We start from the raw sequence: 13,514 nt of genomic DNA, 5'->3' as shown, positions 1-13,514 counted from the left end.
GCTGATCGCTGTATCCCCCCGCATTATATGCCGGGGGGATAAAAAGAATCAAGATCAAGTATTCCAATACATCTGATGTTTCGACTCTGTACACCCCTGTATCCCACACGACAAACTTAGGAGAAACTACATTCCTTAATCCATGGGGCTTTTGTTACTAAACGTGGTGACCATAGTTACATCTCTATCGTCCGAGGTTCAGGACAAATGTTCCAAAAAGAAAGCACATGTTATCTGAAGTTTACTGACAAAACAAGATGTGAAATGCTGGACAGCCCGTGAAGATCCGGGGTGGAATAGGTTTTCAGCTGTTAAAGGCGACTATCGGGTGGTCAGGCTCGCTGACATGGTTGATGCATGTCATCGTATCCAGTGACTGACTCATCTGTTTCACATTTAGAGAGACAAATGCTATCCACATGACAGTGTGACAAGAGGAATGGCTTCAACTTCCCAAAAGCAAACTCGCCAATGTCGAGTAATATTCCAGCAGCCCCTGTCTTTTTTTTATGTCTACAGGGGGCACGGTTGGCCCAGTTGTCTAAGGCGCCGTGATTCGCTGTGCAGAGTTGCGCCCCTTGGGCACGCCCGTAACCTATGAATGTGGGTTTGAATCCCGGTTTGCACCGATTAAGTTTCTAGGTTTGTCAGCACAATACCCGTGCTCGTGTTTTTCACCGAAGTAGTAAACGTCTGAGATCTGCATCACTTCGGGCTTTCTTCCCACATTAAGCTGACACGCCGCGATATCACTGACATACTGTTAAAAGCGGCGTTTAACCCCACTCACTCACATGATGTCTACATTACACAATGCATGCTCTGTCTATGAAGATTTCAGTGAGTGAGTTTGATTTTAGGCCGCTTTTAGCAATATTCAAGCAATATCACGACGGAGGACACAAGCAATGGGCTTCACACCAAAGAGCGTCATACAACTCTTTCTCAAAAGTTGTTTGTTTATCAAGGATAAGACATGTGGGGGATATTTCAATATTTAACGTGTAGCAGGGCGTGGAGTCATCCCACAGATGACATCCTTACCTTGTCAGCTTGCTGACGGGGTTAACCTCTTTGGTCATGTGGACGAGGCGTCCGACCTCTGATCAGAAGGTCCGTGGTTCGAATCCCATCACTTCGTTTTGCATGGGTTTGGGACGGTTGGCACTGATGGAGCAGGATAAGCTCGCCATTCTGCGAACACCTGTTATCATCATTATTTGATAGAATTTCATAAACACATGCCTATAATCGGAATCGTACAATGACTTGTGGTTCTGGACAATTTTCTTTTTGCAGGGTTTACTCAACCTTAGTCTGAATGCGTTATTTCTTAACGCCGCATGAGGAAGTTTGCAGCTATTTGCGGCCAAAACAAAGGAAGTTAAAATGCCACGAGGGAATACGTGGACGAACGTCCCAAAATGTCTTCAACAAGACAGTGTTATCAATGTCCCAACTGTGTAATCAGTATATTGATTTGAACAAACTACCCATGAAGATCCGGTTTGGAATAGATCTTTAGCAATGCACGCTTGCCGGATGAGGCGACTATGTTTGTCATTAGAGGCAACTAACAGGATCAGGTGGTCAGGCTCGCTGATTTGCATGCATTTCAAATTGCGTAGATCGATGCTCATGTCAGTCACTCGATTTTCTGATACAGACACGGTTACTTACAGACCGCCGTCGATAAACAAAATAAAACAAAAAATGGTCACAAGTACACTGTCAGTGTTAAATACAAAACAAATTAATCGTTTAACGACTTTTAGAAAGGCAAATGTTCTTGTAAACTCTTCTGTTTTTCATACCCCTTGAAACCCGTGAAGATGCGGGGTAAAATAGGTCTTCAGCAACCCATGCTTTCCGTAAAAGGCGACTAACGGGATCGGGTGGTCTGGCTCGTTGACTTGGTGGATACATGTCATCATATCCGAATTGCATGGATCGATGCTCATGATGTCAATCATTGGATTGTCTCGTCCAGACTTAATTATTTACAGACCGCCGTCATACCTCGAATATTGCTGAGTGCGGCGTTAAACTAAAACCATACCCCTTCTTCTAAGACATGCTTCACGCCAGGCTTAAGTTTCCCTCTCATCATGTTCTTAGGCCGTTATGTAACTGAAATACTGTTCCAAGTGGCGTATCTCATACATTGAACTTCAATATGCAATGTAACGTAACGGTATTGATATTGTATCAGTAGTTCATATTTTTCAAAATTATTGCGCAAACCAATGTTGCATTGTATACTAGTTTATTTCCAGGAAAACGAGAGGCGGTATGAGAAGTTAATTAGGAACACGAATGTCAAAAGCCAAAACAACAATTAACTACCTTTATAATATAAGCGATTGTTTACATAACATTGATCAAAGCTACTACGAACAATACTTTTAGCTGTAGAGACATGTCATTGCGGTTATTGCATCAATATAAGCAACCCCTAAAAGCCCCTTCTTGGGTTGCACACACCACTTTCACCCTTTTCGGAATACAATAAATGGTCCGGCCAGGCCCGTGTGCGAAATACGCTTTGTACAGTCGGAAAGCGCACGTTAAATCTCCTATATCAGTCAGTCAGTTACGTGGATAACGGAAAATTTTGTTTTAGTGATAGCACATTTTTAATTCAATCTAATATACTTTATACTTTCTTTGATTGATTATATGACTGCGGTCGTAGATCCGGATGTATCTAAATATGCTCAGTAAATACACGGGATTTATTGTTATACTATTAGGATTAATAGATACAATTGAGTATTTATACCCTTGACCATAAAGTTAGTCACTACTTTTATTTTCACATGTTCGATTTGTATGATTTGGGTTATGATTAAATTGACAAAATAAGAAACCATTCCGTGTATATGTGTATTATATATTGTACCCCAATACGTAATTAAATTGTGTATAAATAAGGACACTAGGTTAATTACTGTAATTGATTATTTGATAAACATATTCACCTTTAGTTGCGTAATATGTCACAGAGGTAAAGCTTATTCGTAACAACTAATTGTCCCATTTATTTGGCTTCTATATTTTATATGAAACAAATGCTATAACATGTGGTGATAAACTTCATTGGCAATAGACGTAGCATATAATTGTCCGCATGAACAGTCTACTCTGTTCCAGATATGTTTATTCATTTTGTCAGCGTTTAAATCGTTGCAGTCCTGGCTCAATGATTCATTTGACGAAATCTTGTTCCGTTTTGAGGTGAGGTGAGCTGAAATGGGGTTTAACGTCGTGCCAAGATTATTGCACTTATACAGCGACGTGCATGCACATGTATGTGTGTGTGTGTGTGTGTGTGTGTGTGTGTGTGTGTGTGTGTGTGTGTGTGTGTGTGTGTGTGTGTGAGTGTGTGTGTTGCTGCTTGTACTAGGCCGGACTGATGCCGATTTATAGTGCTAGATGCGAGATGCGAGATGCCATGCCGCAGTTTCCCTGTTTTGAATTACCGTCAGATAGTTCTAGACCAATTATAACATTTCCAGCCCTATGTGTTGCGCATTATTCCGAGATAATTCGAAGTTCATTTTCTTGTACGAACACTTATCAAAATTCATTTATACCTAGTATTTTTATGTACATATGTATATTAGTTCAAATCATAATAATGAGGCCCTCTATTCTCGAAACGGTCTTTGTTCTACGACAACCGTAAGTCGGTATTGGAAAACAAAATATTTGTTTAATTGTTCAAAGTTCATAGTTAATGTCATATGATAATAGACAAGGAAGATAAGAAATTAAATATAAAGAGTAGCCACTTTAAATGACAGAAATTCTTTCAGTTAAATTTGCTCATGATTTGGTCTTTTCGTGGTAAATAGTACCAAAATACTCTTAATTATTTACTTTTATGTCATTACTAATCTCACATTAGGTCAAAAGTTGTACAACGTTTAACAGATATGATTATGACATGTTGTATCCAAACATATCCAAACAAATCCAAACAAAATCAAAGCTTGGAAATATGACCTTGACAAATTTTCGAATGGTCATATTTCCATTTGGAATGGTGGTATTTCCAAGTTTTGGATTGTTTGGAATGGATGATATTTTGTCCAGTGTTTTCACATTGTATTGGTCGACGCATGTGAACCTGTAATGCGTAGTCCAGAAAGTCGATTCATGCTGTTATTATACTTATATGACAGGGCTCTACATCGACAGGTGCTCACGATCCCCGCATACAAGCTGCGACTCTAACGGCATACAACATTTATACATCTTTAGACAGCGTCCAGTCAACACTCACGCAGTGACAAGAAGAGTCGACCTAAGGCCGTGTGTTTTAACTTTTCAGTTAAGGCCTCAAGAATATTGGACAGCGTTCCGCCAGTTGACTTTTTGAAACAAGAAAGGAGCCAATGAATTCGATTGGGACCAGCGACACATGAACTTTCGTGAATGGTGGTGCCATTTTCGTCCATGAGCAGTGACATTTAACATTTATAAATCACTCTTAATTAGTTATATATTGTACTTGAATACTATATCGTGATATTTATGCTTTGTGGTTATGAGAAGTTACAAAGGATCATTTCTCATATTCTTTAGCATGTAAATACTTTTTGATTGTTAACGTATTCACTGTTTTCTGGATATTTATATAATTTTGAAATTGGTTACAATCAAATATGTAGAATGATCGATCCTGTTTTACTTCTATTGTATTTTACATCTCAGACCTAAACTCATGCTCATGTCATCCCAGCTGTGGGCAGCTCTTGTCAACAGGCGGAGGATGTTATAAGGTTCAAACGCGTCTCAAAAACATTAGAAAATGGTAACAAATTAAACTGTTATAGCTGCAATGATGAATTGCATTAGATATACAAAGTTTGTGACAGAACTTTTAGATCGAAAGGAATTAATAGAGAAGAGACATTTCACAGTTCTCACAAGAGTATTCTGGCCATTTCATATTTATCATTGGATTGGTTCCATGTTATCGTTCATTAGTTAAATCAAACAAGCAGAGAGGTAAGATACTTTTCATTTATAGCATCCAGAGTGAGTCACAAAATCAATAGAGAGATGATCAATCTGGCACATAGGCTTCTGTATTTTCTGATTACGACACACATGAGTTCATGGTCAGATCTAACTTTTAACGAATCAAAATGAGGTATTGTGACATGTGACAAAGACAGGCCAGGCCCGAGCACTATAAAATGATAGCTTCAACATTAGAAGAGAGCTCGCTTTGCAATCGATCGAGTCGAATCCCCATCGATCTAAGTTCTCCCCAGTTAGTGACGAGCCTGGCCGGTCTGATCCTGTATTGATAGATGGGCTGAGAGTCAGTAAAACTAATGTGAGTATAAAGCTGATGTTGCGTTTCTTAATTCTGCGAGTATAAATGCTGATGGAGACAATTCGGAGTAAGCGTCGTTAGACCAATCACTTCTTGACTGAGCTGGGCCGATGCTCACAAAGCGAGTTTTCTAGTCATGGCTTAACTGACCATGATGACCAAGAACGGCAATACTTTCAGTAACTGTAGTAGCGTCACACTGGACATCCGAAAGCAGTTACGACAATACTTATTTATGGTTTTGGCAGATTTCGTCCTCCGATAACATACTGACCCTATATGAGGCATTATTTGTTATGACGTTTGATCAAACAATTAATGTAGTGATGCTTACATACAATGGTTATGTAATTTAATGCCTTATGAGTGGGAACAACTACAAACTTTTCATGTAGGGCAGCCCGACTTTCTTTGACAGCTGCCTGGGACAGAATGGGTTTGTGTACTCTACCAATGACAACACCACGCACCTAAATAATCCAGTCTGAAAGACATTCAACAGGTCCCTCTTCTGATTTGGCCCATTTTGGGCATATTCTTCGAAAGTATCCATAATGATTTTTAAGTTGTGATCCCAATTGGTAGGAGGTCGCTCATGGTACTTTGGTCCATATGTGAATAAGGATGTTATTGTCAACAATAGAGAAGTCACCTGTGATTATATGACCTGCAGGTTAAAGCAGTATGATGAATCTTGGCAGCCACAAGTAGTGGAATTTACATGATGAGCTTCCAAGTCCATGTTCTGCAACACGCCTTTCCTTTAATTGAACAACCTGGATGAAATTGTTGTTGGTTCCTGAAATTTAAATATTGTAGGACATTTAGTGGTTGGTTTGTTGTTTAACGCCGCACTCAGCAATATTCCAGCTATATAACGGCGATCTGTAAATAATCTAGTCTGGACCAGACAATCCAGTGATTAATATCATGAGCATCGACCCATGCCATTGGGATCGATGACATGCATCAACCAGATCAGCGAGGCTCCCCACCTGATCCTGTTAGTCGCCTCTTACGACAAGCATAGTCGCCTTTTAGCATGGGTTGCTGAAGGCCTATTCTACCCCGGATCTTCACGGGTCGTAGGACATTTTGTGTAACTGATCTTTGTCTAAGAATGTTGCTTCGATTTTAGGCATCAATTCCCTTGTTTCCAATTTTTAGATATGTCTTTGTCTTTGATTTAGTGGAGTTTGTCCAAGCTTTTTAAAACAATATCAAGAAACTATACTCTCTAGTCGATGCTGTTGCTGGAGTCGTGAAATTTCTTTCAATGACACAGAGTATATATAGTTTTGTTCTTACTTTGCGCAGTTTCAATTGTCCCTGAATGAGAGGCAACAAATCTTCAAAATGAACGGCATTATTTGGCATTCGCACTTTCCTTTGACCATGGCTGCGCGACGTCTTTGGGATGCCGGAAAGAGATTCAATACATTGACATTAGCAAATCATTTTTTAAAAAAACGTCCTTTATTTTGCCATTACAACCATATGGCATTGCTGTATACAGTCGAATCCAATGTTTCTCTGAACATTCTATGAGGTCGACTGTATGTGAGGCTATTATCTCCAATATGCTAACTTTCATGCAAAGGATTTTGAAAATTGAAATTTGTAGACACAATTGGAAATGTCATGTACTACCCTGATGGTAGTCTTCACTTATACCAGAACGCAACACAAGCGTATTGATTAGAATACAACTTCTTTCACGTCTGGTACATCGGACCGCCACTGCACAACTGCCCACACTCGTGCGTTAACCATGACATCATATCTATGACATCATCATATATTGGCGGGAATATAGCGCATACAAGATAGCGCCAATGACTAGCATGTAAATATACAACACTCCTTCCCTTATTTACGTTTAAGTCCTAAGACTATTAACTAATAACTGATATGGCCATTAATGTAGCTTTTTAACTTTAGTGTCCATAATAGCTACCAATAAGCCTGGCCCTTTATCTGAAGTCAGTCCTTTCAAGAAATAACTAGAGGAGGATACTTATATAAGCTGACCATTGAAGTCTTTCAAATAATTGATCTAGTTTTGCTGCACACTGTAATTTACGAATTAACACGGACAGTTAACACGGACAGTCACTTTTAGACTTCAGCAATCTTGAACACAGTTCTGTAACAGTCTTGAAACTTCAATATAACACGGTTCTGTAACAGTCTTGAAACTTCAATATAACACCGTTCTGCAACAGTCACAGATCCAGTCTTTTAACTGGACATCGGTTTTGTTCAGGGTCTCTGTGTAAATGCCATATTTGGTGTCACTGCACTTGGGTGTCCTAACTTTATGACGCAGTTTTCTTGGTGATTTACCTCCAACAGGTTCTGTCACAGTCTCTGGAACAGGTGTGGCCTGCACAGGTAACTCTGCTGACAATGCATATGGTACTTCACTAAAATCTGTCATGATTGTCTCTGCTAATTCACTGGACTTCTCAACCCGAACATGTGGAATGTTGTCTTGCGCTGGTACTAAATGATCAATGTGAACATAACGAGTCTTTGTTCCAACCCTTACCATGTATGCGAGGGGGCCTAACCTTCTGACCACTCTACCTGGGATCCACTTCTCTTCCTTTCCATTCCCAGTGTTTCTCACTCGACATGGTTGATTTACAGCTAGTTCACGCACAGAATTAGTTTTATCATGTGCTATCTTCTGTTTCTGTTGTTCTTGCTGTACTTTCTTGTTTATGTCCGGTTTGAGTAAAGATAATATAATTCTTAATTTCCTCCCAAGGAACAACTCAGCTGGGCTGACTCCAGTAACAGAATGCGGCGTTGCCCTATAGGTGAGTAAGAAACTTGCTAACTTTTGCTTGACTGAGAAGTTCTCTGAACCTTTTCTCTTTGCCAACTTGTGTTTCTTTAGCGCTGTTTTCACCAACTGAACTGCTCTCTGTGCTGCTCCATTGGAAGATGGATGATACGGAGGTGACAATGTTTGCGTAATGCCATTCTTTTGGAGGAATTCCTTGAATTCCGCAGAAGTAAACTGTGGGCCATTGTCCGATACCATCTCTTCAGGTAACCCATATGAGGCCAATAGGTTTCTCGTAACTTCTATGGTCTTCATAGAGGTAGTGGTTGACATCGGAACTGCCTCATCCATTTTGACCTACTGTCAATAACAATGAGATATCTGTCTCCACTGTACTCAGCAAAATCTATGTGTATTCTCTCCCAAACTCTGCTTGGAAATACCCATGATGAAGTGGTAAGACTGGTGGATCTCTTTGGAATGTCTGGCAAATATCACATTTCTTAACCATTTCTTCTATTTGTTGATCTAAGCAAGGATACCACAAGTAATTTCTAGCTTCAGCTTTCATTTCAACCATACCCTGATGCTGGCTATGTATTTCTCCTAGAACCTATTCCTATACTTTTGTGGAATCACTACTCTAATCCCCCATAATAGACAACCTTGATCAACTGAGAGTTCATCTTTGTGACGGAAGTAAGGAATGAGTTCTTCTTTAGTCACATAGCTTGGCCATCCCTCAGCAGTGTACAGCCATGCTCTTGATAGTACTAGTACTGGATCTTTTCTGGTTGCTTCAGCTATTTCTTTTGCTGATACCGGCAGGTCATCAACATGTGAAAAGTAGTTAATTCTTGCCTCTTTTGTATTTTCCCATGGTAGGCGTGTTAATGAGTCTGCATTAGCATGATCTAGTGACTTCCTGTGCCGGACGTCGTAGTCATGAGCCATCAATATCAATGCTCAATGTTGCAAGCGAGCTGCTGCCAATAATGGTATTCCTGTTTGGGGGCCAAACAGGGTTGTCAAAGGCTTATGATCGGTGTGAACCTTCTTCCATATATATATTTCTCGAACTTCTTCACCCCATATATGATGGAAAGGGCCTCCTTTTCTATCCGTGCATAGTTCTTCTCCGACACTGTAAGTGTTCTTGATGCAAAAGCTACCGGCCTCTCTGTTCCATCATCCATAATATGGGACAGGAGGCAACCAATACCATACTGTGAAGCATCACATGCCAGTGTAAGGGATCTCTTTGTGTCATAATGGACTAGGACTGCATCACTTGATAAGAGCATCTTGCATTCTCTAAATGCTGTTTCTTCCACTTTCGTCCACTTCCATTTGTTTTCTTTCTTGAGCAGAGAATAGAGGGGTGTCAGAACTGTTGATATGTTTGGTAGGAATCTTCCGTAAAAGTTGACCATACCCAGAAATGACCTAAGCTCAGTTGCATTCTCTGGTGAAGGTGCTTTCTCAATGGCATAGACTTTGTCTTGCAATGGATGGATTCCCTGGCCATCTATCCGGTGACCCAACTACACAACACTGTCAGTCATGAACTTGCTTTTTGGCAACTTGACCTTGACCCCATAGTGCTCAAGTCGTTGCAGAACTTCATCAAGAACCACCTTGTGTTCTTCTTCAGTAGCTGTACCAACAAAAATATCGTCTTTCAATTTCATCTAAACCTTGTATGATCTGGTCCATAATTGCTTGAAACAATGCTGGTGCTGTTGAGATACCAAATGACAAGCGCTGGTATTCATATAGACCCTCTTGAGTGTTGATTACAAGTAGGGATTTGGACTCTGTAGTTAACTCTTCTTGTTGATAAGCATTAGCCAAATCTATCTTCGTAAATACTTTAGCACCTGCTAGTTTAGCAAAAAGGTCTTCTGCTGTGGCCATGGGGTAGATATTTTCTTCCAAACTTTGATTCACAGTCACTTTGTAATCCCAACAAATCCTAATGGATTTGTCCCCTTTTGGTACTACCACTTTTGGAGATGCACACTCAGATTTATTAATCTTCTTCATTATGCCTTCTTTCTCTAACCTATCTAGCTCTTCTTCTACTGTCTCCCTCATAGCATATGGTACTGGTCTAGTATTATAAAACTTTGGTACCGTTCCTGGTTTAACTCTGATATCAGCCTTGAACTCTTTCATTAACCCTTTTCCATTAACCACTGATGGATACTTTGTGATAATATCTTCCATGATATCTGGTTTTTATTAATTGACTTTCAAAGAAAATACTTTCAGCCAGTTTAACTTGAACTGTTTCAGCCAATTCCTTCCAAATAGCGGGACCTTATCCCCCTTAGCAACTATCACTGGCAGCTCTGCTATCTGGTCTTCATATTCTACCGTAGCCATAAACTCCCCAATTACCGGAATTCGATGATCAGAATAACCATTTAGCCTTGACTTGCAATCATACAATGGAATATGAGAGAATTTCTCCTTGTACATCTTTTCCCCTATGATTGTGACCCCAGCTACAGTATCTAAACAGAAGCTAACTGGAATCCCTGTCATTTTAATGGGAACTTCATAACCCCCATCATCTGCATTCTCACGTGATGAAGCAAACACTGAATATAAGGTTTCTCTACGAACAAAGTCATCTTCATCATCACTCCCATCATCATCTTCTTCAATACAATGTACTGATTTGTTCTGCTTGCCCCTTTTTCGCTTAAATTGGAATTTGCCCTTTGACTTCTTTAAGCTTTGATCCTGGTTCTTATATTTACATGCCCTAACCAAATGTCCCTTTTTGTGACAGTAATTACACTCTTTCTCTTTGTGATAACAGTCTGCAGGATTGTTATTGCCATTACATCGAAAACAGGATTGCCTATTGGTTTTGGTGAATTTTCTTCCATCCCTATTGACATGGTTAACCTGGTGGGAATTCTGAGGCTTGAATGATTGGGAATCTTTATCTGCAAGTTCCATTCCTAAAGCTAATTCACAGGGCCTATCCCATGTAAGCTGTCTTTCTGTAAGTGATTTCTTCCGAATAGCCATGCTTCTGATTCCATCCACACAACGATCTCTTAGCCTTTCTTCCAATGTTGACTCATATTCACAATATTTGCTGAGACGTTTCAGAGCTATCATGTAATCTGATATGGACTCATTTTCTGCCTGTTTCCTCTCGCTAAATGCCTGTCTTTCCCAAATAACATTTCTGATAGGCTGATAATATCTAGTGAATTCTGAGAGAAGATCGTCCAAACTGACATCGGCAGTATCTTCCGGGGCCCAAAGTGAAACCAATAATTCAAACGCTGGTGGACCTATTGTAGCCAGAAATACATTTGCTCGATCTTCGTTTCTTATTTTGTTAGCCCTCTTCCAAATTTCTAGCCTTTTTCTATAACTACACCAATCTTCATTGCCGGGAACAAATTCAGTCATTGAACCGATGGGCGCCGCCATCTTGGATCTCACGAGATCTCGTTAAATCTCTATCTATTTATAAACTAACGTATCAATTCTCATAAATAGTTCTAGATTGCGATCCCTGGCCAGTAAATGGTAATAGCTTGTACAGTACCCTATTTCAGAATATCCTTACACATAATCCATAACACAACCATGAATTCCTTTAGAATCCTTGACGGTGAATTTCCACTTGAATCCACTGTCACTGAATCACGCACGTGTCTCGCGATATTCAAAATTCACACTTGTTGAACTAAATGTCCAAATATCCTTTAGACAGTCTTTTGGTCTTCTTTTCCAGAAATTCCTGTAGAATTTTCACACTAACGTTGACACCGCTGAAGTGTTCACACTCGTGCACCTGTAGAACGCGAAGCCTTTAGCTGGTGTGATCACAGGCGATCTTGTCAGTTATTTGCAGAGGAAAACAGGATTGCCTATGGGTTTTGGTGAATTTTCTTCCTCCCTATTGACATGGTTAACCTGGTGGGAATTCTGAGGCTTGAATGATTGGGAATCTTTATCTGCAAGTTCCATTCCTAAAGCTAATTCACAGGCCCTATCCAATGTAAGCTGTCTTTCTGTAAGTAATTTTTTCTGAATAGCCACGCTTCTGGTTCCACCCACAAAACGATCTCTTAGCCTTTCTTCCAATGTTGACTCAAATTCACAATATTTGCTGAGACGTTTCAGAGCTAGCATGTAATCTGATATGGACTCATTTTCTGCCTGTTTCCTCTCGCTAAATGCCTGTCTTTCCCAAATAACATTTCTGATAGGCTGTAGAACGCGAAGCCTTTAGCTGGTGTGATCACAGGCGATCTTGTCAGTTATTTGCAGCGATCGATCCCATCCTCGTCGCCAATTGTCATGTACTACCCTGATGGTAGTCTTTACTTATACCAGAACGCAACACAAGCATATTGATTAGAACACAACTTCATTCACGTCTGGTACATCGGACCGCCACTGCGCAACTGCCAACACTATCGCGTTAACCATGACGTCATATCTATGACATCATCATATATTGGCGGGAATATAGCGCATACAAGATAGCGCCAATGACTAGCATGTAAATATACCACAGGAAACATTTCTGTTGACGCCTGATCTATACTGGCCGACTCATGTCGACTATTTCTGTTGTGTCTCTCCAATGTAAATAAATCCACAAAGTGTATGAATTCAGGATCAGTTATTAAAATAGGACAAGTTTTGTACTATTTATGCCACATGAAGCCATACTACAAGGAGATGGGTTTTAAAGAAATGTCCTCCAATTTGAATGAAGATTTCTTAATGATTTTAAAAAAATTAATCTTTGTTTTTTAAATAGAAGTTGCCTTCATGTTGAACATGTGTCGATTTTATGATGTCCCGAAGGACCAACCGAAGACTGCAATCTAAACCATATGTTGCAGCCAACCCCTAACCCTTCCTGACCCGTGAAGATTCCGGGGTAGAATAGGTCTTCAGCAACCCATACTTGCCGTAAAAAGGCGACTATGCTTGTCGTAAAAGGCGACTAACGGGATCGGGTGGTCAGGCTCGCTGACTTGGTTGATGCATGTCAACGATCACAATTGCGCGGATCGATGCTCATAATGTCAATCACTGGATTATCTTGTCCAGACTCGATTATTTACAGACCGCCGTTATATGGCTGGAATATTGCTGAGTGCGGCGTTAAACAACAAACCAACAAACCAAGCTTTTGTTTTCCTAACTTTTTCAAGTCTTACGCTTTTAAGTTTTTTGTTTGTTTGTTTGTTGTTTAACGCCGCACTCAGCAATGTCAAACCTGTTGGCATGGAAACGGGAAAATCTTTTTTGGTTAAAAATCCTAAATAGCAAAGTGCACCACTCCAGCCTCTGGTTAATACATGTACCAAGTTTGGATAA

The 13,514-nt window shown here is 40.0% G+C and overlaps 1 protein-coding gene across 1 annotated transcript; it reads right to left on the bottom strand.

Moving 5' to 3' along the window:
- Positions 1–7,550: 7,550 nt before the first annotated feature.
- On the bottom strand, positions 7,551–8,495 carry LOC125374712 (uncharacterized protein K02A2.6-like). The gene has a single exon (XM_048385978.1). The coding sequence runs from the start codon at positions 8,493–8,495 to the stop codon at positions 7,551–7,553; it is 945 nt and encodes a 314-aa protein (XP_048241935.1).
- Between the last annotated feature and the right edge of the window lie 5,019 nt (positions 8,496–13,514).

The sequence above is a fragment of the Haliotis rufescens genome, unplaced genomic scaffold (assembly GCF_023055435.1).
Source record: "Haliotis rufescens isolate VD_foot unplaced genomic scaffold, xgHalRufe1.0.p SCAF_6, whole genome shotgun sequence".
Taxonomy (NCBI): Eukaryota; Metazoa; Mollusca; class Gastropoda; order Lepetellida; family Haliotidae; genus Haliotis; species Haliotis rufescens.
The sequence above is the reverse complement of the archived record's forward strand: the minus strand, read 5'-3'. Positions and strand labels throughout refer to the sequence as shown.

Bases quoted from the DNA above. Each gene is read 5' to 3' on its own strand.
- LOC125374712 (XM_048385978.1), bottom strand. From the start codon at position 8,495: ATGGATGAGGCAGTTCCGATGTCAACCACTACCTCTATGAAGACCATA.